This window comes from Chroicocephalus ridibundus, chromosome 7 (genome assembly GCF_963924245.1).
Source record: "Chroicocephalus ridibundus chromosome 7, bChrRid1.1, whole genome shotgun sequence".
Taxonomy (NCBI): Eukaryota; Metazoa; Chordata; class Aves; order Charadriiformes; family Laridae; genus Chroicocephalus; species Chroicocephalus ridibundus.
Window position 1 is genome coordinate 22038219 of NC_086290.1, and position 27219 is coordinate 22065437.

At 39.5% G+C, this 27219-nt stretch overlaps 1 protein-coding gene across 2 annotated transcripts in view; it reads left to right on the forward strand.

Moving 5' to 3' along the window:
• CERS6 (ceramide synthase 6) overlaps positions 1-18364 on the forward strand; it is a 134815-nt gene extending 116451 nt beyond the window's left edge. The window contains exons 10-12 of one of the 2 annotated variants that reach the window (XM_063341842.1): positions 9737-9893; positions 10894-10917; positions 12935-18364. In XM_063341842.1, the coding sequence (XP_063197912.1) occupies positions 9737-9893; positions 10894-10917; positions 12935-13096 (343 nt within the window). In that variant the 3' untranslated portion in view covers positions 13097-18364. The remainder of the gene's footprint in view (positions 1-9736; positions 9894-10893; positions 10918-12934) is intronic. The other variant, XM_063341843.1, reaches the window with a different exon arrangement.
• Positions 18365-27219: the final 8855 nt, after the last annotated feature.

The following is a 27219-nucleotide window of genomic DNA, read 5'->3' on the forward strand; positions in this document are numbered from 1 at the left end:
TTTTCTTGCTGATATTCACTGTTTCCGTGCAGCTCTTAACATGCAGAGAACTTGAGTCTTTCATACTGGTTTTCTTTCCTGTCACATTTTCTCCTGTTTGGCCCTTGGAACATGTGTATTATTGGAAGGCAGCATGTAGACCCTGGCAGAGTCACCCTGCTTTGTTCCTCTGAACATACTGGTAAAACAGAAAGCTCAAACCTAACCTTAAAAAGCAGCCTGTTATGTCAAAGCAATACGTAGGCACTAGTTAAAGCAAGAAATCTGATCAGTTACTTGGCATGGTAAGAATTTAGGTAGCCAGATAAATCCCAACTGCCCAGACCTTGTCTGGACTCTGAATGAACACAGTGTTTGTGATAGTTTTAGTTACTCTCACTGGATCCTAAAGTCAGTGAAAACCTTTCTAGCCTGGCTAGTGTTATGTATAGAGCTGGACAAACATTTATGATTGTTCTACAATAAAATAACTTTTTTATTAAGAAAATAAATCTTTTCTGGCACTGTTTCCAGCTCATTTTGCTCAGAATATTGTCTAAATCAGAGCACAATCTAAGTTGTTTGAGGGTTATTGAAGGAATAAATTATGATTTTGATCTGAGGTACTTGATTCCTGATGTTATTCATGCTGTCAGTTAGTAGATGCTGGAGAACTAACAAAAATTATATCAAATGTGCTTATATTTCAGACCATTTGTAGTTTCAGCAGGCAACTTATAACCCGTCATTTTATCAGGAGCATTTAATAAAGTTTTTGTCAAGCTAACTACAGTATATTTGAAAAACTCATAGACTTCAATTTATGGATTAAAAAGAAGGTCTAATTAACTAAGTCTCCATAAATTTACTCGCAACTCTTGTCTTGGCTTTTCAGCAGTGCATATATAACGTTGCCATCCCATTTGCTTTTGACAAAATATTATCTGATGTTGTCCTTCCTAGTGCCTGGTTATTTTATTTCCTAAAATTGTTTATAGTGCTTGTGAACTCAGGTCTCTGAGTGCTATATGAAGCAAAGCTGAAGTGTTTGGTGTGCCGGCTTAATACTGATCCAGCTATTTACAGGGAAGCTATAAGAAATGCAAAGGTTACAGGTGTCATTCACCATGGTGGGTTTGCAGTGTAAATAACAAAAAGTGGCATTTGCTCAGTGTTTCCATTTTTAAGATTTTCATGTGATCACAACAGGAAAAAAATATATGAAAAAAGGTTTCATCAGACTTCCAGAGCTGATTCTTACCCTCATTTTTAGTTTCTACAGACTGTACCCTGTGGCTGTAATAATGCTTTCTGTTGTCAAGGATAGGCTGTTCAGTCAGTGTTCTTACTTTACTCTTTCTATTACGAAATATATCCTTTCTAAAACCTGTGCTCTGATTAAAACCATTTCTGTGGCACTTCTTTTGCTCAGAATTATTCTGGTGAGTGTAAATGTCTTAGGGGAAGGGAAACAGCATTGGTGTTTTTCTTGTGGCCAGACGTGTTAGCCACTTTCAAACCAGCTCAGCAAGGCATGGTGACTGGAGAGTATGGATGACCTGAGGAGGCTGAACTGAGGGTTGCTTCTGCCGCGTTAGTCAGCTTCCTGTATACGCTGCTTTGTAGTCAGCTGAAGTTCTCCGAGTCTCTTCTGAAGTTGCATCACTTGCAGGATGGAGGGGAGAAAAAAAGAGGCTGACCATGGGAATTTGAAGGTTGACTGTTGTTTTTTTTCTTTTCTAAGAGAGAGGTATGTGAGGAAACTTTGCCCCAAAATACATCCTTAATTGTTGCGCATTCTGTGGAGCGGAGAGCTGTACTGGTAAGGTAGTACCACAGACAGCCCATATGAGTATGAGTGCTGACAGTCTAGGTGTCTGTTCGTAGTTCAAGGGTGTGCAAACGTTCTCCCTCTTCTCAACCTCTTTTCTCTTAGAGGTTGTGTCTGTAGCACCAGGGTTTGCTATTAGGGGAGTGTATTTTGTAGTGCTACAGAGTTGATATAAAAGCAGAGCAGTGCTACTGGTTCACTGTGAGCTGCTAATGTATGTGGGACATAAAAGGCATAGCTGTACAAAAGCATGGGAATACGATAGTTAATTTACCAGCTTGAAATAGTAAATGGCTTTTGAACACCGTGATCAACAGCCGTGATGCAGCTAGGGTCTTATTACTACTCCTACTGCTCACTAGGAGGAGATCATTGTGGCTAAACACTTTGGGAGAAACCCAGCATCCATGTAAGTGAGCACATTCTGTTGGTTTCATCAATGTCGCACAATGGCGGAGTTTGACCCACAATAGCTATGATCGTTATTTAGAAAATTGGATTAAACTGAAAACTGTTTAAGGCTGATTTCCCAGACTTTGGTATAGAGAAAATTTTTATGATGCTTTTGGGGGCAAAGGTACAGTTGATTGGGTTTTTGATGTTGGGGTTTTTTTCCCTTCCCATCCACATCTTTTGGCATTTCTTCCACAACTGAACCATAATACTTGAGTCATTTGTTTGAAAGATGAGTCCTTGGCAGACACTGTGCCACTGCACTTCCTTAAGTTGTGTGATTTTTATGGATTTTAAAATTATTCCATTACTCTAGGGACATGTTCTCAGGACTAGACCAATGAGTCCAAAGTGTCGTACTCCTACTATTGATGTAAGCCACCTGAAGGACACTGGGTACCTGGCAGAGAGCTGGCTGCAGCTGTTCTGTGCTGTTTTGTGGGCTTTTGAACTAGTTCTGATTAGTTCCTTCATTTACAGAAAGTTTGGGGAGTCTTTTTCTCCCAAAATGTCTGCCATGGCATATAGCTAACCACAAGGCAGTGTGTCAGTGTGTGCTCCCAAAGCAAGAGGGAGAAACATTCCTTGAGCAGAGGTACTGCACTTATTTTTAGTCAACGGAAAGAGGCATGGGGAAGGCTTTTTTGTTCTCTGATACCCTGTTTTGCAAAGATTGGAAACTGACCTCCTATAGTTTACAATAAATGCCTTTCCTATTTGGAGAATAACAAACTCTAGGCACATGGATCTTGATATGTAGTCTCTGTTGCTCATATAAAAGTTATGTGTTCCTGGAGATTTTCAGTTTTGGAAGTGTCATTCCTAGCGTAACGTAGTTTCCCTGTACCTGTGTTATGATCACAGGCCTTTACACAAGCATTTTGCCAGAACACATTACAGATATAACATTTTGCTGAGTATAATTACATTCTACTAGGAAATTTGAATTCTCTCCATATCCTAATGTCTATTGAAAGACTCTCCTGGGATTAGAGCTTGGATCGTGAAGGTGTCTCTGACCTTGTATTCTTGTTTTTTTCTATCCACAAGAGTGGGAATACTATTATTCATACCAGTGGCTGCAAAATCAGTTAATGGGCAGTAACTGTTGATGAGAAGCAATTGAGTGAAGAGAAAGGCACAGCTGAACCTAGGGCAGTGACAGCTTGATCAGAATCATCTCTTTTACAGTACATCAAACATGAATAATTTCCTGCCTGTTCCATCATTTTAGTTAAGTAACTGGAAATCCCATTGATCTACTCAGGGCTTAAAATAACATAGTCTCAGTGGCAGGGCTGTGATTTCTGCAGAGAGGTATTGTTCCCGATTAGTATTAGAACAGGAGCTACCCATCTCTAGAAGCAGCTGAGCTTGTATTTGCACCATGTCAGGAAATCCTCTGGTGTGGGACTGGTATAGGTGAGCAGAACTCCCACGTGATGCTGAGCTGACTGATAAAATTGAAGTGTGTGGATTTAATGTTGCTCTGAATGCTGACTCAAGAGTTTATATCCCTTCTGTCGCTGCATTTTGTGGAGATATTTCATGAATTTACTGTCTAAAAGAAGAGGGTAATGAGCAACAACAACCAAAAAATCCGAGGAATTCATCTGAGATGCTGTTAAAAGATCATCTCTCTCTCTTTCTCGCCGCATCCTTCCTCCCCTGTTTCATTAATGCTGTGTGAGTGACTGGTTCATCTGACTCTTCTTAGTTCACAGTGGGTCTCTGCTGCTCCCCTTATATTTGCCATGCACTGATTAGTAGCATAAATCCTGCCCTAGGCACTGAAAACCTAAGGGATGGCAGGATCTGAAATGGGAAACCAGCTTGTTCTTCCACTCAGCAAGAACCAAGAAGCATCTGTTCAGAGCAGAACAGTGATATAGACACAGTCCTCACAGCAGCTGGCTGAGCTGAAACTCAGAAGAGGAAGAAGTTGGCAGTATGGCCCTTTATGTACTGGATTTGCTATAATTAAATATTTAGCTGTTCTGTGGCTTGAGGGCTCCAGGACATGCTATAGACCAAGGTTCCTTGAATTTAATAAGGATTTTGCATATCATTTCATACCCTTCTCGGGTAAAAAGTTGGGTAACTCACCTGAAGTCTCTCATCAGAAACATCTGTGTGTCAGGTCACCTGTTGTGTAAAGTTAGCGTAGCATTCTCATAAGTAACTGGGACAGCCTGAGATATGAAATCCTATTAGATTTCAATCAAGGTCTAAATCCCAGAGATAAATCTTGACTGCTGGTGTAATGTAGCTGATTTATCATCCTATAGCTGATCAACGTGTGCACATATGTGTGCTTTCACACTCCACCGCCTCCTCATTTGTCTGTTAATCTCAGTGATATATTTTCTTTACCCGTCAGTTTTATGGGATCTTTTAAGCAAGTAATCCATAGTATTTTATAAACAAGCTAATGAATTAATCTTCCCAGCATCTTTGTGTGACTGACAAGATGTACCAATACCTCGTGCCCATCTTTAACAAAAAGTAAACTATGTAATTAATAAGTGAACAGAACAGCTAAATACAGAATTTAGGAGTCCTGACTCTGTGTTCTCTGGTCTTTGTCACTTTTTACCATTTATAATGGAGGATAAACTACCGTGTTTCAGGGCAGAAGTAAGTACAATTGTTTTTTTTTTAAAGGAAAAAAATTAAAAAAAGCAGAAGCATTGCTGGCAGTAGTATTGTTGTATTACTTGCACTAAATAGGATCTGAATTTCATTAATGCCCACCTATTTTCTATTTGCTCTGTAGTGAATGCAGTATTGAAGAATGTCCCAGTGCAGCTGGTTATGGTGCAATACAGAATACTGTTGTCTAATACACACTTGGTAAAGAAGATAAATACATTTATTCTGAATTATTTAAACAAGCTGGTATTATGTTTTGCCATCTTCGGCTATACTTTGAGACTTCTGGCTATTGCACTGGGGTAACAATATGTCTTTCATTCAGCATGTTGCACGCGCAGGGTGTTGGTCACTGGACAGTGCTGCAGAAGTTAAGGCAACAAGCAGTAGCACTTATTTCAGCTGCACAGTTTCTGCTCCCATTGGATGTGGTAGTAGTGCCCATCACCCCGCTATGCTTCATTCTGCAGAGCTTATCATGAATTTCCTGCCTGTCTGGAAGAATGCCTACTCTTTCCACATGGCCTTCTTTCTCACCTCCTTTCATTCCTCTCAGGATCCTTTCAGAAACAAACACAGCACGGTTTTGCCAATTCTCAGACAGATGTAAATAAGCATTTTACTCTTCCACCCATCCCTCTCTTTCTTTATCTCTCTTCCTTCATCTCCCTTTTCTCATTCCATCCCTGGTGCAAGACGAATGATCAACATGACAAGAATGAGTAACTGCTCTCCGGGAGCCTGGACTGGTGCCCGCTAAGTTGAGGGGAGGGAGTGTAATCTCACCTGAGTCAGTGCACGGGCCTCTTGCTGATAGCAAGCACATCTTGATGTGATGCAGCTGATTGTTTAGTAGTGTTGAAAATGTGTTAATTGTATTCTGAGTGTTCAATTAGAGCAGTAGTATAGTAAGCACAGAATTACCTCTCCCAGTGGCTCAGATACTGTGGCAGCATTCCTGAAATTCTACCATAGATTTCTGTAAGAGTAGATTGGATCTTAAGTGGTGAATTTGTTTTCATTTACCTTCATCAGCCACACTACATAATTCAAAATGCTAAACTGAGAGCTTCATGCAGCCGGGTACACAGCCCTGCTTGGGATGTATTTAATGAGAGAAGAGAGAAGAATACCTTCCATGGGATTTTGTTGTTTTGTCCAGCTATCAAATCTTTCAGGGCCTCAGAAAAATTGCTACAGTTCAGAACCTATTTTCAAAAGCAGAAGCTAACATTTTGTTTCAAATTGCAGAGACCCGAGAAATGCTGACCAAATTCTTCAGAGAGGTAGATCGCTTGCAGCTTAAAGTAATTTCTCCCTGTGAGATCAAGTCCAGCTGTTTCAAGTTAGATAGCCAAGAATCAGTTTCCACCATTCATTACGAAAAGCTGTGATTTAACCGCTGGAGAGCTTTGAAAAATTCCAGCAATGATGTTTGCAGGTTTAAGTGCCTGACTGCCTTTTTGAGTATTTGAACCTAAGATTTATTTGCATATACATCCCATAGGCACTTTCACTTTCGTGTAATCCGTTCTCACACTGCTTTTTCCAGTCCCTGTTATTTGTGTAGTTGGTTAAAATGTTTCTGTTGAATCCTTTGGATTCCGTGGAACTGGTGGAAAGTTGTCAAACTTTTCTCCCCTCCCTCCCTTCTTCAGTCTCTACAAGTAGAATTTCTCTCTGTATTCTGACCGCTAACCTTATGATTTTTCCCCTCATTTCAGACTTCTGGCATGAAATAATTTATTTATTCTGAGAGAGAAAGTTTATTTGCTTTTCTCCATTTTTTTCTGTAGTTTTCTGTACTTTTCATTCAGCATCTGCTCAGCCCTACGTGCTTAGAAGTAGCCTTAGCTCCATGTGCACACCTAGCCTACACGTCAGGTCACTGACGCCTCTTAGCATTGCTGAGCAATTAGGGAAATCCTTTATGCAGCTTTAATGGAGAGTTCCAGTCCTGTCCTTAGTTTGTCAGACAAGCCACAAGAGCATGTTAGGAAGAGGTCTGCTTTTTCAACGAAGGCTTATTTCAGTTGATATATACAGTTGATGAGTCATTTGCACGGTGAAACCACTTTTGGAACCAGAAGCACTCTTTTTGGCCTTGCTGTCCTCTTGATATTTTGGAAAAAATAAGACCATCTGCATCTCTAATGCTGCTTTTTTGACTTGACTCCTATGGAAGTCCCCAGAGGTGAATTTGGTCCAGTGAATGAAAATATAAACAGAAACTTGTAGAAACTGCATTTACAATTCTGGAGCATATAAAATTTTAAATGTAGAAAAAGGCAATGGTGGCTTTACATACAGGAGTTGTTGATTTCAAGCTTGAATTTGATATAGTGGTTAGAACTAAAATAAGTACTGGTGAAGTAAAACAGTGCTGACTGCAGCTGTGTTTTGATATGCATGAGAGCGTCCCCTTGAATTATAAAGTGGGGTATTGGTGTGCCATGTAGAGCTACCACTGGCAGAACAAATTACACAAAGCTGCAACTGAAGAGTTTTAGCTGACAGAAGCAATAATATGACAGGGTTTTTGCAAACTGGAAAACAGTTTCTTTTTCTGATGTTCACTCCATAAACAGAAGACAGTGTAAAAACACAGCTGTATACTAACGTTATAAAACATCTGGTTCTCAATAAATTATGAAGCAGACATGCAGTTTAGTGTAAGAAGGCAAAAATAAATGGTAGAAAATTTATTATGGAACACTCTACAGTATTAAGGCCAGTGTATTCGAAATCACTGGTTGATTTTTGGCCAATGCTCTTTAGACACATATATCATTAGCATTAAATGTTGTATTCCGGGTTTGCTGTCTGTACATACTTCTTAATACTACTTGATCTGATTTTTATGTTGTTGGAAAGAATTGTGGCAAATGTGACTAAAAAACTGAGCCCACTATCTCTAACTCAGGAGAGCTGCCCTGTTCTGAAGCCTTTACAGGACCTCAGCTACGTCTCCTGCCTTCAGACAAAGCTGGTGCAGCCCAAGAGCTGTGCGGGCGTTTGCTTGATTAAATGTGCCATCTAGTGGGTAGCGGGTGATAGTTAATTTAAAAAAAGAAAAAGAACATAAAGCCAATGGACTTTTTAATGCATTTTTACACCAGCAGGGAAAATGGATGGAGGGTGACAAATCTTTATATTGCCTTCTTTTTCTCCCCCTAGTTAATAGGTCATTGTTTCTACTGTCTGTTGTCCGCTCCATGCTCTCAGGCTGAGGTCCAGACTGAAATCATCTGCTATGGCAGAGTATTTGGGCAGAATAATTAGTGCTTTATTTACAAAGTTTCAGAAGTCATATTGTAACATGACTGTTACTGCCTGCATCTGAAATGTTCTCAAAAACTTGTTTCAAATGCCTACAACTGCCTGAATTACATAGAATCATAGAATAGTTTGGGTTGGAAGGGACCTTTAAAGGTCATCTAGTCCAACCCCCCCTGCAATGAGCAGGGACATCTTCAACTAGATCAAGTTGCTCAGATTCAGCCTGATCTTGAATGGTTCCAGGGATGGCACATCTACCACCTCTCTGGGCAACCTGTTTCCAGTGTTTCACCACCGTCATCGTGAAAATTTCTTCCTTATATCTAGTCTAAATCTACCCTCTTTTAGTTTAAATCCATTACCCCTTGTCCTATTGCAACAGGCCCTGCTAAAAAGTTTGTTCCCATCTTTCTTGTAAGCCCCCTTTGTGTGTTGAAAGGCCACCAGAAGGTCTTACAACCCTTGCTGCCCCAAAGTATCCCCATTGTCCACCTGTCCTTTATGTAACTGCTAAACCCTAGCCTTGCTTGTACATAAGTAAGTGGTGTGCAAATTGGATTCTGTACAAAAAGTGGCCACCGGGGCTACCCAGTCCCTTAGTGGTTAGCACAGGCACCCAGGATATTCAAGACCCAGGGTTAAGCCCCTTGACTGGTTGATTATTTTGACTTTGGTTTCCTGTTGGTGCTGAAGTTTCCACTAAATAAGTAAGAGTTTATGTTGGGACACACAGGCAAAGCAACCCCCATTCTTTGAAAACCCCAGAAGAGGCTGAATCCTGCCACACATCTACAGTTGTTTCACATGCTACTGAAGTCTCACTTTATTTGAACAGTCTCAGACTGTTTTCAGTTCCACGCAGCACATCACTCGTGTTGCCGATACCAAGAGGGCAAAGACATCTGTAGCTGCCTACGCTGAAACAAACCCATTGGCTTTGAGATTGGGGTTGGGAAAGAGGGTTTCAGATGGGGGAATACTTAGGGAGCGTTGCCCAGCTCTTGGTACAGTTTTGTCTCATGTAACATGGGAGAGGTTGCAGCTCACTGTCACAGCCTGGGAACGTGGTTTGAAGAACAGGGCACTGCATGTGGGTTGCACTGTAGTGTAACATTCTTCCTGCGTGCTCTTACTCTGTGCTAACATGGGGGCACCAAGCCCCCACTGGAAGCAGTTGAGATGAAAAAGCTTTATTTTAGAAAATGGAATAAAGTAATCTTTGTTATTAATCAGGGAAGGAGTTATTTGAGATAACCAACACCTGCCAGCTTTATGAAAGAAGAGAAGAAATGCACACTGAGGATCTTTGTTTTCTATATGTGATGTTTGCAGAATGAAGTTAAACACTGAAAGCAACATTTTGATGTTTTTTCTCTCTGGAGACACCTGTGTGATTCAGTCCGAGTCACTATTACTCTGAGAACCAACTTACCTGTGTGGATCCCATCTAATCAAGTACTTGTCATCTTGATTTTTAAAAGGTTTCTTTTAGATTGTTGGCTTAAGGAAAGTGTTATTATTTTCTGTCCCTTTCAATTCTAGGATATTAAACACCACATTGTTTGAACTGTATGAAGCTCTGGGCAATTTTCCTGCCTTGTGGGTCTTCAACGTGCTGCTTGTCATTCTTCAAATTCTGCACTGTTTTTGGTCTTACCTAATCATAAAGGCAGCCTACAAAGCTATTTCAAAGGGCAAGGTAAGACAGCACAGTTCTATTTCATGTTTAGGATTTTAACTTTTTCAATATCAATACAGGGTCACTGACTGTACTCGTTACTTTTTCTTTCTAATCCATAACACATTACTGAAGACCTGTATTGTTTTACGTAAACTCTTCTTTCTTTTCATGCAAACTTTTTTCCATTCCTTCTAACAAATGTCAGACAAGTTAATATACTCTGTAGTGATTGTACTTATATGTGCTTCCATGCTTCTTTTTCATAATCTGGTACACTGAACCAAACTACATTACGGAAAATGGATTAAAAAAAAACAAAGCAAACTGCTTTCTTGGGGCTGACAGTTCTGTTTTCCTTCTTTATAATAGTTGTTAGCAAAGTGTTCATTTCCCAGCTGGTAGTGATAGTAATAATAACACAAACTCAAGTTCTACTGCCTTTGCTAGTGTCAAAGTTACAAATCACAGCCTCTTTTGGTGTTTTTGAGGTTCTGCAAAGAGCTATGTACTTTTTTTCTAGGATTCCCACAGCAAGACCGTTTAGAATAGAATTTAATGTCTTGCTGCCATTGTATTTGACAGGAAGATATAATTCACAGAAATGCTAGCCCCATTGCACTGCCTGTGCAGATACGGTGCTCCCATTTAGGTGATAGAACTAACGCTCACAGATCATGTAAAGTACAGCACATTTTGCCCTTAAGAGTGCCTAAGTAGATGTTTTAGACATGTGACCGCCCCCAAAGTGAATGGGATTGTTCTGCAGAAAAATGCCTTCTGTGAATGTACTGGAGAGCTCAGCCTTGCGCTGGACGGAGCCCAGAATCTGCCATTCGCTCTGTGTGAAACAGTGCATGCGTGAACTGTATCTTGCCTGGAAGACACACTTCAGTCTCCTCTGCTTTTAGCGATTATTAGCCTCAGCTCTCCTGTCTGAATTACACCAGTGACTTCAAAGAGTGCTTCATACTCTTTCTTACTCTGCTTGTTTATCCTTTCCCTTGTGCTGTGCTGGAAGGCTGGGAAGTGGAACCCCTTGCATGTAAGTTTCTTTACATTTACTATGCCAAAGATTTATTCTGTGCAATACTGGTGTTTGTGTTGAGTTTTTGTTTTGTTTTGTTTTAATTTGTAGGTTCTGCTTGGTACTTTTAGCCATTGCTTGTGTTCATATATATAAAATGAAGTCTATCTTTAAAGGCCATTTTTGCTTTGCCTAATAACATTCAAACCCAATTCTATCTGTAGTATCTGGGTGCTATTATGTTACAGCCTTTTCTACACATATGTATCAGCAGGATAAGCAGCTGCTCTGTCACCATTCAGGAAGCATACTTGAGACTGTAAGTCCTCCGCTTTGTAACTCAAACAATTGCACTGAAGAAAATTTAGATTATATGAGAGCAGAGCTAGCAGAGCTAGCTTTATTCACAGTAAAACAGTGGCCAACTTAAAGATGCATATACATGGAGGATTCTTCTTCCTTCAGATCTTATTTTCTCACTTGCAACCCTGTTCTTTCCATTTCTGCAGTAAAATAAGCAATGTTTTCACAGCACATTACAAATATCTTACACTAGATCTTCTTCTTTAATTATTGTTTTATTTTTATATTACTCGTATCCACCTTTGGAACAGCTCAGCAATTTATTATCATTAAATTTGTAATTAATCCTGATCATCTATTTCTTAGTCTCTGTTATGCTTAGGAGTTTTTTGAGCCTAGATATATATTTTCTAGGCTCCTTCTGTAGAAATTACTCCAGTGAGTTCTTCTGGGGATAAACAAAGAGAACAAAGTACTGCAAGATATGTTGCATTCGCATCAGGTTTTAAGTGAAAAGACCCTGGTATGTGTTAGCGTTTTAAAAATAAAGAGAGTGGATCACATGTTTAATGGAAGTGAATGCAGCATAGAATCTTCTTTTGATTGTTTGGCTTTGGGCAGGACCCTAGCAAAAGAATTGGCAGTGAATCTAATATAAAGAGAATTTAAGATGACGGAAAACTTTTTGACCATCTGGTCTGCCCTCGCATTGATCACAGGTGCTCAGTACCCTGTGCTGGGCTCATTCTCTTCTGTCTGATAAAAATATAATTGTAAATGTATTTCTGTATCCCCAACAGCTTTAGTATAGTCCTTTATATAAAAGAGACTGAAGTAATCTGTTAATTGAAGCTGTGTAAGTATGGAACCAAATTTCTGACCTTAGCTGAAGTCTAGTTTCATGGGTCTTCAAGGTCAAGACTTGCAGACTTGCTAGACATTGACATTAAAACTGTTACCTATTGGGAGGTATAAGGGAACTGTGTGTTTCTTTATTCCCAAGCAGAATAGTGTCACTCGGGTGTTGTGATATTGCAAGGATGGTCGCAACATTGGGAGCCCCAAAGGCAAATGGCTGTTTCTGAGGCAAGAGCTGGAGAGCAGAATTATCATGAGGTCTCTCTGGAGTAGGGAGGATTACTGTAAGCAAAAAATTATATGCAGTGGCCCTGTTCTTTATTGTTTTGATTTCTTTGTGAAGAAGACTCGTCATGTACTTTGCCCCCTTTATGTCCATTCGCTATAGTAAAGTCAATTGTACTTCCCCGATGTGGCAATTGGCACAGCATGGATAGATTCTGAACAAATTAGGAAGCTCAGCTATACAAACAAGGGTAGAAGCAGGCATGGAAAGCTGCATTTGTAAAGCTGCATGCAGCTTAGACTTCAGACCTCTTTTCATTGATGCTTTTTTTTACTTCATCTGATGCACTCTTACCAGTTTTGCAGATTTTCAAGATCAGACTGGGTAGAGCTCTGCCTGACCTTACCTGACCTTCAGTGGATCAGTGCAAAGTTCTCACCCTGCCTTTGCATGTGGCGTATGTGTGTGTACAGGCATCTGTGTTTCAACTGAGTCCAGGCAGGCAAAAGCAGAGACATGTGCCAGAGCTGAGATAGCTTTCAAAGCTCAGATTGAAAAATGTTTGAATTCTCAGATTCTGGCTTGAACAAAAAGCTCAGTTGTTTCCTTCCAATCTCCTATTGCTTGCTTCTTTTTCAAATTCTACAGGTAGCAAAGGATGACCGAAGTGACATTGAGTCAAGCTCAGATGAGGAAGAAACAGTACCTCGTTCAAAGACCCCGCACAGCACTATCACCACTAATGGGACCGGCGGTGCCAATGGGACAAACGGGTATCTTACTGGTGGCACTTGCTCAGAGGAGCATTAATCCTTGAGTTCAATCATGAGACACGAACAGAATGAACTGTTTGCTACTGGAAGTAAATTATAAGTTGTGAATGCGGTTTCTTCATATATCTCAGCATCAGAAAAAATTAGGAATATCAAAGCATTCTGATAGCGCACTGCCATATTTCCTGTTTGTGAATGAAGACAACACACCATTCTGTAATCGTAGGCATGCTGTATGTGTATGTAACTGACACAATGGGAGCAGTATTTTCACTTGTACTGTCTTTGAAATATTTATTTTATATTCTTTTGGAAACTTCTGGACAAAAGGGAATATCCATTCTCAAACTTTATCTCTTGGGATTCTCAGTGGTGGAGAGCATCATGCTCAGATCTCTTCTGTCCATCCCTGTTGCTTTTGCTGAGTCTGCTATAAGTAATAGTTGCTTGATTTGTTACTTACAGTAAGATAGAACATAGCTTTATAGATTCTAGATCTGCTTCAGATATTTTTGCTATCTTTGTGTTTTAAAGTGCTGGTTTTGAAATTGCCTATGAAATCACAGTGGCCGTTCCTCCAACAAAATGTTTTAAAACACTGGATTGATATTTTAAATAGTAGGTAATGTGGTCAATTAGCAATTCGGGGAAAAAAAACTGTGGTAATTGTGGGATATTATTTTAGCATAATTTAAAATTCAATTTGGTGGTTAATTGCATTAGAAGTAGACTCGATTAGTTGTGCAAATACCCAAAAGCATTGATGTCAACAGTTAGGGTAAACTCGTTCTCACTACTTTTTTTTTTTTTTTCCTTGGTAATTTTTGCCCTCTACAGATTCTAGCTTTTTGCAGAGATTCCATGTTGAAAGGTGTTTGTTCAAGTGCACCATTGTGAATCTAGACCTCACTCCTGAAACTATTCTTCACATTCAGATGGATGAGAGCAGGGGTGTAATGGAAAAAACAGCAGATGCAAGTTCATTGCTTCCTCAGACACAGTTCAGCTTAGGTATTGTTCTTATAATTACTGCCACTTTCTTAGTAGGCTGAAGAGAGAAAAGGCAGAATGTCATACATTACTAGAAGTAGTTTATTTTAAATGCATGAAAACTTGAGCAAAATTCACTTAATTCATAGTAAACTTTGAACGCTCAGCAGTATTTCATCACCTCTAGAAATAAAATTAAGGGTGTTTATAAAATGATTTTGCTCTCCTTTTTCATCCAAGATTTACAAACTGTGTCCCAAAGAAGACAAAGTAACACTCAAAACTCATCTTTTTTTAACATTATAGACACACTTCTTCCAGTCTCTAGATCAAAGTTTGGTGTAGGATGCTAAGGATCATACAACTCTTGCAGGACACTTTTCTGTGATATGTGACAGCAGTGCCAAAAGTAGGCAAGGTTCTTGGGTAACAGACTCTATGCAACCTACTGTTCAACAGTATTGTGTATGTGCACACAGAACCAATGTGCTTCTAGACCAAAGACTTACATATATTAAAAAAAAAAAAAGAATAGGAGAAAAAAAAGGAAAAAAAAAAAAAGGAAGGAACAAACGAAGAAAAAAATGTGTGTCTTCTATATACAAAGATTGGATTGGAGTGCCGTGTTCAGCTGGAACTCTAAGCCAGGAAATATGTCTGATTCCTTCCATCTATGCAAATAGCAAAATATAGATGGTTTCTGATGCCATAAAACGTGTTTAAAGGCTCTATTTTATACAGACTTCATTGAAGAAAGTTGAGTTGCCACTTCTTTCTTTTGAGAAACTGAGATTTTTTCCTATTCTACTGGTCAGTCTTGAAAAATTCTGAAACCTTTATTATCCATAGGGACCCCTGTGTGTTAACAACAAATGTGCTAAAAGAAAGGGCAGAATAGCATGAATGAAAGTAGTACCTCCACTTAGTTGGCCATAAAGGAAAGAAAACTGAAAAATTGTAAATTGTAGAAGAACTGTCAGTTTTACTACCCACAGAGCATGTTTTGAAAAAGCCAGGTAACCTTGTAATTCAGCAGCTGCCTAGCTTATGTGTCCATGAATATATCTGAGGGAGCAGGGGCGTCTTATTTAAACCTCCTTTTCCCCCAAAAGCTTCTCTGTCTCTAATTTTTCTCATCTGTCTCCTGTGCCTCTGATTTCATACAGTTAGCTGCAGGACAGGTTATGTATGTGACAGTATAATGATTGCAATAGAAAGTTTCCCATCCACAGTATTTGAAGTGGCAGTTGTTTAATAATTACTGTCAAGACGGTACCAAAATTTTAATACAAAACCGTCCTGGGATATATTCAATGAACATTATAATTTCTGAAATCTGACCTGCTAAGATGGTCATAACAGTTTAAACACGCCTCTTTCCTGGTGTTGATTGCTGCCTCCACTGGACCATTTCCCTTCTGCAAAGATGGTTATTCTGGCAAAATACTTTGACTTACGTGGGGACAGAATGTTGCTCTGAAATATCAACGTACACAACATAGAATAGCATGGTAATGTTGTTGATATCAGGACAGAGAGCAGTTTCCAAAACCAATCCCTGTGCAAGAGGCAGGAAGCCTTTGGTCCCTGTTGGTCCCTGCTGTGCTGTATGGTGTTGATTCGGATGTACAGTCAAGGCTACAACCCTTGAGATGATTCACCATCACTGGCTGTGTACCCCCACTGTTTAATAATGCCACTTGGACTGAAACTCTTCCTTTGAGGTTTAAATTCAGTTGCATCTATGATGCGCTAAAGCATGTACGCAGTTACCATGGCTCAGCTGACACCCAGTGACTTACTTATCTCATACAAACCTGGCTTTTTGGAGTCCATTCTTAGCAGCCTAGAATAAACTTAATATAGATATGTCTGGGAAATAGGCGAGATGAGAGAGTCAAATGACACATCTGCAGAAATGGGATAAGACTAAGGAAGCATTGAGAACTTGACTAAACTTTGCCGAACAATCACTAAACTTTCAAGCTATGATTTTTTTATGGAAATTAAAAATTCACACAATTTTTTCGGTCTTTAGTGGGAAGGACCAAGTATTTTAGTGATCATACTTGGCAGTGTGTTTTGATTCATTGCTTTAACCAATGGATTTCAAAACTCTGGCTTCATCTTCCACTCTGCAGAGAGAATGTCACGCAACTGTTTCCTTTTCCAGTTGAATTTGTTTGCTTCTCTGCTGAAGAGCTTTGCAAGGTGCTTTTGGAGGCCAGCAAATATTTAGAGGAAAATCACACATATTCCAGAAAATGGATTGAAATGATTTGCATAGTAAATGCGAGATCTTTAAAGGTTCTGTATATTCGTACCTTTTGTAGAATTGTTGTTTTAGTCATTTTAGAAATGAGGGTTTGTACTCTGTAACCTATTTGTCCTCAACTTCTACGCTCCCTTTTTATAGTACGGTACACAACGCAGTGGTTGAAATGTTGAAGTAGAAAAATGAGGAAATGATATGTAGAGTTTATTAGTAAATAGTAAGAATTTGTCTTCTCTCCCTAGCCAGCCCAGAATATAGGAAAATAAGATTCAGATCTCCTTTTGTTTACTGTTTTCCATATTAGCATATTTTGTACCAGAAGAAAAATATGTGGGGTTTTGGGTTGGTTTTTTTTCATAAAAACCTAAAAACAAACATTGCAGAAAATGGTAGAAATATCTGATCAAACAAGGGTGGACGTTGGAATCTTTTGGATCTTGATCAACGTTAAGTAGTGCTAGTTCTAAAATACCAAAGTGTCCCAAGCTGTTTCCTTGTTGCCATTTTGTAGTTTTTTCTATGTGTTATTTATTTAATGATTCCAGCAGAATTGGAACAGGTGTTGCAGCTTCAGATGCTCCTTTTTCAGCCTGTGACCATTCGGTGTGATTGCCAATGACAAATCTTTTTTCTGAGACCCAAGTACATGCACTAAAGCTTTGCTTACAGTGAAGTGAATCTTGTCTCAAATCTGTATGTGTTTGGAGTGAAAATCACATTCTGGTTCTGAATGGGACGCGACAGTAAAAGCCGTTACCCTGCAGCAAATGTCAGTGATGATCAACACAGGTTGATTTAGACACTGCAAGCGTTTTACGCAGGGTATTCTAATAGGAAGCCTAATGCCTGTTTCATTCATCTTCTCATTACTGCAGCCTTCCGTATTCTCAGAGAAATATGGGCTACCATTGGTTTTCTACAGTTGATGCGTTGGTATTTTTTTAATCTCTTTGCTACAGCTCATTTTTGTATGTCTCTTATTGTCTACTTCTTGTGACATTTGTGCGAGAGGAGTTATTAAATATTTTTTACCCTTCCTGTAATGTAGACCCTATTAGGCCTAACTTCAGTGTTCTGTGAACTACAGTTGCCTTTAAACCATAAAGCAAAACCAGTTTGTATTACTTGTTTTGACTGGTTTTGATTTGGAACAGGGACCTAATGGGAACTTCAGTAAGACAACCTTATTCTTTTTTTCTTTTGTTTTTAAAAAGCACTAGTGGAAGTTTGGAAAAGTGGCGTACATGTGTAGCCTTTAAATTGTAAAGCTTTCTGATTGTAGTTGCAATGAAAACACAGTGTTTGAGTGTGTCTGTACCGAATTATCAGTCTTTGAAATTGCTTTCGATTAAAAAAAATGGAGGAAATACTATGAAATGATGTTTTGGAGCCATATCAGTGATCACACATGTCAGACAAAAGACCAAAATGATTGTCTTACATCATTACCTAAAATGATCTGTGCAACAAAACACATTTTCTGGCTTCTGTTGAGCTTCAGCTTCTTGCAGTGCCCAGGTTTAACATTTTTACATGAACTCTCATACTGTACTGTGCATGTTGACTACCTGTTGCAAGTCAGGGTGAGGCAGATGACACTATTTCACCTGTGTTTTCATGACAATCCTGTGCTTGAGCAACTCTTTCAGAAATGCAGTGATGTGTAGGAACTCCACTGTCCCAGACACAGTGATGTGCTACTTAGAAGTCCTTTCATATATAGCTGTTGCGTAGAACTTTGGGAATTATTTTGTGTTTAACTCAGTTGGTTTGGGGTTTTTTCAATATGGAAAATAATTATTCCTCATAAAATCTCTGGAACCAATCAGTATTGTGGGCTATTTTAATTTGGAGGCACTTTCATAATAAACATAAGTATTAGGAATATAGTGTTGGTTTTCTTCTCTTTTCTATGAAATGCAAGAAATGTTTTCCTTTGGTTTAGCTTAAAGATTGTTATCCACACTGCAGACTCCAGCATTTTTAGAGCAGATCCAAGTGTGTCTTTGCTGAGTTCATCACTGTGGTATTTTATGTTATTTCTTGTATGAAACTGTTTGTAACAGTTGGTTACAGGACAGTAACAGTGGCAGAAGGACAAGTTCTCTCTATACAAGTTAAAATATTTTTATTAAAAGAAGACATTGTCTTGGGATTTCAAATTTTGCATGTTAATAATTTCTGAGTGTCCAGCTGGACCCACTTTGGAAAAGCTGTCTTTTTCAGTCTAGGTGGTCAAATTTCTTAAAAGTAGATATTCATTCAGATGTGTCAGGCTAAAGCACCACCTACTAACTACTTCTGGAAGTGAGAGAAGAGGGTCACTTGGACAGTGGTTCTCCAGAGAAAAAGCTGCATCTCTTGATTTTGCCAAGGAGGCTGCATCTTTCAGACCTGTACCATTACAGTAGACCAAATCTGCTTGCTTATTTATTATAGGATCCTATGTTTTTTCACTACTGTTACAAGGAAGAGGGGTAAAGGGATTTGCTTTACCTTTTTTAAACAAGGAGCTGTGTATGTGTAGCAATGCGATGAGCTGGAATTGCTTTCATACACTCACCAAAGTAAAGCCTACAAAATACCCTCATCAGGCAGGCTTTGGTGCAGCGTTAAAACGTGATGAGGAAGTATTTATAAAGAGGATGCATGAAAACATTCTTACAACTTCAGCAGAAAATTGAGGCAACGGTTCTCATAACACAAATACTGGTTATGTAGGAATTGTCACACATCAGTTGAAGTTTTGCTGCTGGAAAAGAACTAAACCTGGGGATTTCCATTGTGTTTACAGAACTAATTACTGTCGTTGTTAATATGTGCCCATGATAATATATGGAGAGAATCTTGTAATGCATTTAATATGGCGTTTAAATTCTTGTTTATTGAAGAAATTTATGAAGAGATTTAATTATGTGGGAATTTGTCCAGTTGTATGTCTAGTATCTTTTGCTTCCTATTCCACGTGTACCCCTCAATTTATATAGCACAAGGGAGAGCCATGGTGGACAGAAAATGGCTCAGGATAATGTGAAAAAGCACGATTTTTTTGATGTACTGCCTTTAAGTCTGTAAAGGTCCGTCTGTACAAGAGACACAGGCTCTCAGAAGAGGAAGACGGGAGGTCTGTGCTGCTTTAGGAGAGCTAAAAGCTGCTGACAGAGTCTCCTGTGGTACAGAAGGTGAATGGAAGGAATCCAAATGTGTAACTGTGACGGATGGGCAAATTGCCGCATGACTTGGTAGCTTATCATGCTGTGATGGACAGAGGCTGGGAGCTTGTGTGGAGGGACTCCTGCTCCATGCTGTTAGGCCCGGCTCTAATAGTGGGGGTGGAGGGTTGCTGGTTCCCTAATTTATACTGGTTTTTCAATCCTCTTCATGCCCTGTTCTGCAAGATACTAGTCCCTGCCCCTTGACAGATTTTACACTGTCTACACTTGCCAGTGGGTTACCTTCTTAAGTGGATTTCACAGAGCAGGATGCCAATTTGTGCTCAGGTGCAGAGGAGTCCAGGATGGCTGGCATATGGTCATCAGAGGCTGTTTTCCATGGAGTTCCCGTTAAGGGGAATTTAAAAATGTGAATACACTCAATATTAAAAAGTATGAGAGATACTAAATAAACATTGGTATGCGTAATAGGTATGAAGCTGGAATGCACACCGGGCAAACTTGCATTTCCAGACTTCTCACCAGACTTCTCACCTAAAATCCAGAGATCGCATCTCTGTGAAAAGTTAATTCCAACAATCCAAAACCTATTTGTGCAAAGCAAATGAATAAAACAATAAGTATGTGTTAGCGAGGCAGAATAATGGCGTACCCAAGGCACGTGCTGTGCCAGGCCAGAGCTCTGGCGGTAGGTGACAACAGTGCCCACTGGAGGCCTCTCCGCCGGGCAGCGGAGCAGGGAGCGAGGGTGAGGTACGCACACCTTCCATCTCGTACCTTAGAAGGTGGCTTTATGACTATAGCAGTAAACACACTTGGGGAAAGTGGTTTATGCCTCTCTTCTTCAGCCCTGAGTCTGCCAAGCCATTGAGGATTCTGGTAGAGGGATTGCTTAAACGCAGACTGGTGTGCAACACTGAGGCGGTTGTAAGGTTCTGACTTTCAAATGTAACTGTTTAGGGGTGACGCAGAACAGTTAGCTTTTAGTCACTGGAAAGTGGCAGCATAAAATCAAGTATTACAAGATAGCTCAGTATTGGAGTTGTTATCTTTAATAGCAGTATGACCGACTTGTAACGTTAGTGCTATAGTTCGCTTAATTAGATGAAAACATAATGTACTTTCTAAAGCTACTTGCCGACAACATATATTTACATCCCCAAATTAATACCCTCTCCTAAACGTCTGAAGAACACCATTGTAGCTCTGATATTTTTAAAACACTTCCAAGTGTACGGTCCTCTCTCTAGAAAATACTATGCAGCTTATTTTTATTTATTCCAAAACAGGACTGAGTAAGGCTCCCCCTGTACAACTGCATGACAGTAGCATTTCTTGCTATATTTAGGCAACTTTTTGCAATCTTTTCACACGAAAAAAGAATCCTGAAATTCAGAGGTGAGATGTGATCCTTCCCTAATTAGAATTGCATCCGGTCCCTCCTGTATCAACCTAACTAGCAACTTTCTGTTCTGTTTCTGGGCTCATTTTAAAGCTAACCTCCCCTTTTAACTCACAGTAATAGTAATTTTAATTACTTTTGCTCTCCTAAATTATCTTTGAAAGAGTTGCCCCCTACCAGAAAGGCTCGCTGTTTTACAGATATATTTGCATAGTCCCTCATCTAATTTTAATATAAAGTTGATTCAGCCAAAGTGTTTAGTTGTTACTGTATCTCGTTTTTATACATGGCTTCTCACTGAACAATCTCCAAGGGAGATCAGTGCCCATAGCTGTTACTGTACTGGACAACCCAATCCATATGCCAGCTTCAGAAAAAGATTTGCACATTAGTAATCCAGATTACTTAAAACATAGGCCCAACGTCTGGCACTTCAGGAACGCTGAGAAAGTGATGACCTGAGTTGTGGTACCCCCCTGGACCGGGTGGATGTAAAAAGCAGCCAGGACTGCTGTGAACTTCACATGAAGTTCTTTAAATAGCTGCTCCTCTTTCATAGCAATTTCCTGCTAATTTAATTAATCTTTTCAATAAATTAATTTTGTCAAATAAAGAGTACGCGAATATTGAGATTGCTCGTAGTTAAGCTGTGATATTCTGTGCTACTCTTGCAACTAGTCCAAGCATCCAGGACAAAATGAGCTGTTTGGCGTGGGAGAATTCTTATATAAGAACTCATCTGTAAGATTTGACAGGTAATCTACTATAAAATTCTAACTATATTATTTGGAAGAGGAAAAATGGATTCCTAACAGTGACATCAGCTGCCATCTGGATAGGATTAATGCACAGTCAAGAGCAAGATTGGATGCAAATTTGTAAAGTTTGTTCTCCACCAAACAATATAGTCGAGAAATGATAGTTGAGGGGAACTTCAGGAGGAGCAGCTGAGGAAAGTAAAACCCTCTTTCTCATGTAAATTGCATGAACACTGACTGTAAATTTGCTAATTTGATTCATTGCGATGCCATTAGCAGAGCACTTGGTAAAGGTGGTCCCGCACTGTAACGCAGACTGTCGGAATTATGGACTAACCTTACAGCTAATTGCTGCAGACTTGCAGATGACAGCATTGAGGATTGCATGTCAGAAGAGGTTTTCCCTCTTTCCTTTAGAAACACAATTTTATCAGATGGCTCTTCTGCCTTTGCACTAAGGCGGAAGGAAAATACAGACCCGTAAGTCATGCTGATACTGATGACTAATGTTAAAAGAATACAGTTACCGATTTGCTGCACTGTCTTTCCATTAACGGGGCTGTGTCAGACATGGAGTTAAACAAGCAAGTTTATCTCTTGTTAGCTTCCTTTGGAAAGTTAAGTATATAGTTATTTGCCTGTTTTTATTTTTAACGTACAAGGTAAGCGTTTACTTTAATGGACTGTGCTTTAACTTAGACAGCTAGTACACCACCCACGAGGCCACCCTTCTCTCACTTCTACTCCTCATTAGCCAAAAAGTTAATGTATACAGTCTGCTCTTAAATGCTTGGAATCCTTAACGATAATTGCCATCAGTGTAAAGTCAATGTTGCATGCATCTGAATCTAACAATAATGGTGCATAGATGGTGTTGGTTCAAAAGACCTGTTTCTCTGCCAAGCCAGTTATTCCAGCTGAAGCTCTGGTGCAGAAGATACTGGCTAGTGAAGGAATGAGCCCGTGACCCAGCAGCCAGTGCAAAAGAATTCATTGAGGCAAGTCAGTCAGAGAGCATGTTTCCATGGAGAGAGTTATCCATCAAACAGTCACAAACCAGATGAGTCAATAGCAATTAGCATTGTTCAACATGCTCCAACTGAAGAGGAAGGAAGTCAAATTAGCACTAATTGTATCTTCTTTCAATTCATCATTTCAGTGCATAGCCACTTTAAAATATGTATAAGGTCATTAAAAACCCAACACTATGCACTTGCATGATTAAACACTACTTTTAGCAGTCTGTCAGTCTCCCTAATAACTTTTGAACCCGTTTCTCAATTAGTCCAGATTTGAAAAGAAAATTGTGTTGCAGCTATCGCTGTTCTTACGGTGTACTAAAAATAGGCAACCAGCTAAAGGAGAGAACGACAAACCGCTGCTCCTCGCTGGAGGAAGGGTAGGCAGCGCGCAGCCCCTGCTCGGCGGCTTTAGCAGCAGCCAAGCGCAGGCCGAAGTCACCCACGTCAGGAGCGGCGCTGGCTCTCGCCCACTGGGGAGGCTGTAAAGAGGAGACGGGACATTGCAGCGAAGAGAACGGCACCGCTTAAGGACATAACTACAGATCTGTAGGAAATCAGGCTTCATTACTTGCGCTTCTGCTGGAACAACTTGTTCATAACCTCAAGATTCTAAAGAGTTCTTCATGTATAATTCTTAGAGTGATTTGGGATAATAAGAAGGACAAAAAGAATGGAGTCTCACTGTCTGGTAATCAGAGCCGTTCCCCCCAGCCTTTCAGGCATACAATCCTATTCATCAGTAAAGCCTGATGTAATTGGATTGCAACTATTGCTTTCAAAAAGGTAAGAGTATTACCATAACAATTTAGTATGGGTTATTCATACAGTTAAAAAATGTTCTGTAATCTGCCTGTGGGACTAAGTGATTTATGTTTGTGTATGTTTCTTATATCGGGTTCAGCAGGGCTTTTAAAAAGTTATAAATCACTCACAAATGAGGTCACAGTGGTTTTAGAGTATTATAATGACAGGACTAATTTAGATAATATCAAGGTACTGAATAAATTCCCAAAGTTGATAGAGACAGTAAGTAATATAACACAATTGGAATATGACAGAAGCGCTGTATAACTTCCATGGCTGTCATGACTTTCACAAGTGTAGCCATTACTTGTTTGTTTGCTTTTTAAAATATGTCTAGCAACATCCAAGAGGGTTTATGAAAAATGTCAACAAACTCAGCTTAACCACCTCCACTCTTGGTTGAGTAGGTGTGTAATAAAACTGTTCTGTTAGCCAGGACTCTTACAGTAATTCAGTTTCTTTTCAAATCTGACTTCCTGGTATCATACAAACAACAACTGTGATTAAATGCACTTGGTTCATATGTTATTAATATTTAATATTATTTTATCTTCCCAACAGTCCTTAAATTCACAGTGTATTTCCAATATATAATAAATTCAACACCTTTTTTCCAGATGTTTACATTATACTGCAAGATAAATTGGAGGGGTGCTGCGCACCAGTACCTCAGCAGTTTTCTGTATGGCCAGCATTAGTTGAAGGCCCACACATTTCAGGCTTGAGCCGTGGTAGCTAAGTACGGGGCAACAGTTTGAAAGGGAAAGTAATGTTCAGGGTTGGGCAAACTGATTTATGAAAAAAGAAAAGTCTTTACTGACTTTCACTGAGATCTATGTCTGCCTTCAGATCCTGATGCTGCTAATAGGTGGAGCACTAGCACCAGCTAAAGGGGGCTGGTGGATGGTGTGTCACAGCCCCTGAGCTGCGTATTGCTTTTGAGTTTGAGCTTTCCCTTATGCTCGTCGGGGCATTTCAGTCTGTAATTATATACTGTCCAGTACACTGGGGGCCCAGTAATTGTATTTGTTGGATCACTATACAGTATCATCCTAGTTGTCCTTACTATTATTGGATATTGCTGCATTGTGCAGCTTCATAACAAATAGAAGATGATTGCCACAGATCCAGGTGTGTGAAATGCTGTAAGCACTAAGTGCTAATTTGATAAAGGCACAAAGGTTTTAAGATTTTAAGACAGAACTTCAGCTAGCGTAAAGGCTGTTTGAGGGACGCCACAAGCCAGTTTTTCTTCATATTTTATAATAAGCAAAGAAACAAATCTATTGTGTACACTTTTCTAGGTTTTATCTGGTTTTGGAATACCTGGCTGTTTTAGAGGAAATAAGATCTGCATCTGATTTGCCTTGGCAAATATAAGGAGGTTCATTATTCAAACTCCAAAAGGAGCTGTAAAGGTTTAAATTACACACAATAAACATTTCAAACTTTACTTCTTGCTTTAGGCGTATGCACAGAACATTTACAACCAAGCACGTCATCTTTTCTAGCAAATAATTCCTAGGAATGTAAATTCCAGTGCAGTGGTTGTCATACATTTTATGTTCTGTACATAGCAATCTTGGCAAAGTAATTTTGTTGGAAGCAATAAACCAATTACTCGTGCCTGGGATGAACATGAAAAGAAAATGACAGTAAGTCTGAGCATTTGTCTTTGTTACTCAGGGGCATGTTTCAATTTTTTTTCTCCTGTGAAGGTCATGATCAAATCAGATATGCTACGGAGTGCATCCGAACAATATGTACACCCTTAATGAATAAACAGCTCCATTTGAAAACATGGAAATGAGGTGGCTGCGTACTGCCTCTTTTTGCTTCCATACAACAGCTGTACAATATTTGGTTGGGCATCCTGAAGTTCTTACTTTCCGGAGCAACTCAAGAGTTGCTTGGAACAGACAGGTGGAGAAGGGCAGGAGTGGGCTTCAAAAAGAAGACAGTCATTCTGGATTCAGGGGCGATGCCATTAGTGAGAAGCCAGGAGGGGTGGGCTCTCTAACATGGAAGGTGAGGGCTTTTGTACAAGGAAGGAAGAGAGGAAGAGATACCAACAAAGCCGGTTAAGACAGCAGTCTTAGCTCCTGGGAAAGAAGAAAGAAGTGGGAAGTGCAGAGCTGGCTGAATGCATGTTGATTTTTTTTTTGACTGCTGGCTAGTATATTGACATACATAAAGTGCCTACAGCATTCTTTTGCTGGTAGAAGCAATTAATTGAAAGAAATACCAACTATTTAAATATTGCTGTTAGCATGGTTGAAAAGGAGGCAAAATCTGCTAATGAACAACTAGCCCAGTATTTGAAGGCAGTCTCCCACCCTGTGCCTCTGTTTGTCCCGGTGTTGGTTACAAAATTCTCAGAGAGTACATGAGGATTACGGACAGGCCAGGAATTGAGGATGTATTTCATTTGAGATGTCATTAGAGAAATGCCTAGTAATCTCTGCCGCCATTGTGTTCTAAAATTGTAATGTAATCAGTTGGCACCTTTACCATTCTTGCGGCGTGTTTTGGGTATAGCTGGCTGTAAGACAAGAAAAAAAATCAATAGGGCATACCAAGGAAAAAGATGCGTTAATTAGAAAATAGCAAATTATGCCTTTAGAGAAGAAATGGAAGGTTATCTCTTCTTTGAAGCCAACATATGCAAACATGGGTTATGTGTTTTTGTTAAGATGCTCTTTAGCTATCTCATAGAAGACTGGGTGCATAGTTTGTGCTGTATCCAGCAAGTTGTACTGTTTAGACAAAGCAAGAGGTTTAAAGTATGGTTCACATCAGACTGGGCAATATTGTCAACTGTAGTAAGAGTAGCTTGTCAGCATCACCAGATTAAAACATGCCTAAATGGCCAGGTTTACATATTGAGAAGCTGATGAAGGCATAGGAGTAAAGGGGTGTGGGGGGTGTGTGTTTATTTTGGGCATAAGATTTATTTTAGCATAAGATTATCAGTTGGGGCAAGAACAGTCAGTGCTGCTATAGTTACATCAGTACATCTGCACCCAGCGCTGGTTTGGACAGGCTCTGGGCTGCCCTACGGACTACATAACATTAACAGCAGGAACGCGTTATGTGCGCATCTCCCACTGTAGTTGCCTTCCAAAAGGAATGGCGTTTGCATTTGAGATGTGAACCAAAGTGGTGAGGACCAGGAGAGTCATGCCAAAAGTCCACTCCTGATAAAAAATTAATGCTAGTGTAGGTACACGCCGTATAAACTTAAAGACTTTAACTAGCATCTCACAGGAAAGAAGGGCCTCTCTTTGCAACTGCTTTGAGACAGGATGTTATTTTAAATGAAGAATTTTCACTTCACAGAAAATACTCTGAAGTTTTTGTTTTTTTAAAAAAAATTTGGAACATTCTTCAAAATGATATTTTAACAGGTTATTTTCATTATTTAGGAAATGCACTTTTTGACAGTGTTTTCAGAGTGTTGGATATTTTTACTCTCTACATTATATTTCATTTTTATGTACCTAGATATTTGCATTTTGAGAGGGATCAGCTTTAGTTTTTAATTCAAGTTGTCTTTTACTTCACTAGAAGTAAGCGACACTGTATTATCAAATGAAGAGTTTTCTTTCTTGATGCAGCTGCCCATTTAAATATTTTGTGAAAAGGAAAAGGCTTTACAAATAAGACAGGAAAAGAATAGTTTTAATCAAAGCTGAGTACAGTGGCAATAACAGTCTTCTTGATAAGCTACGAGATA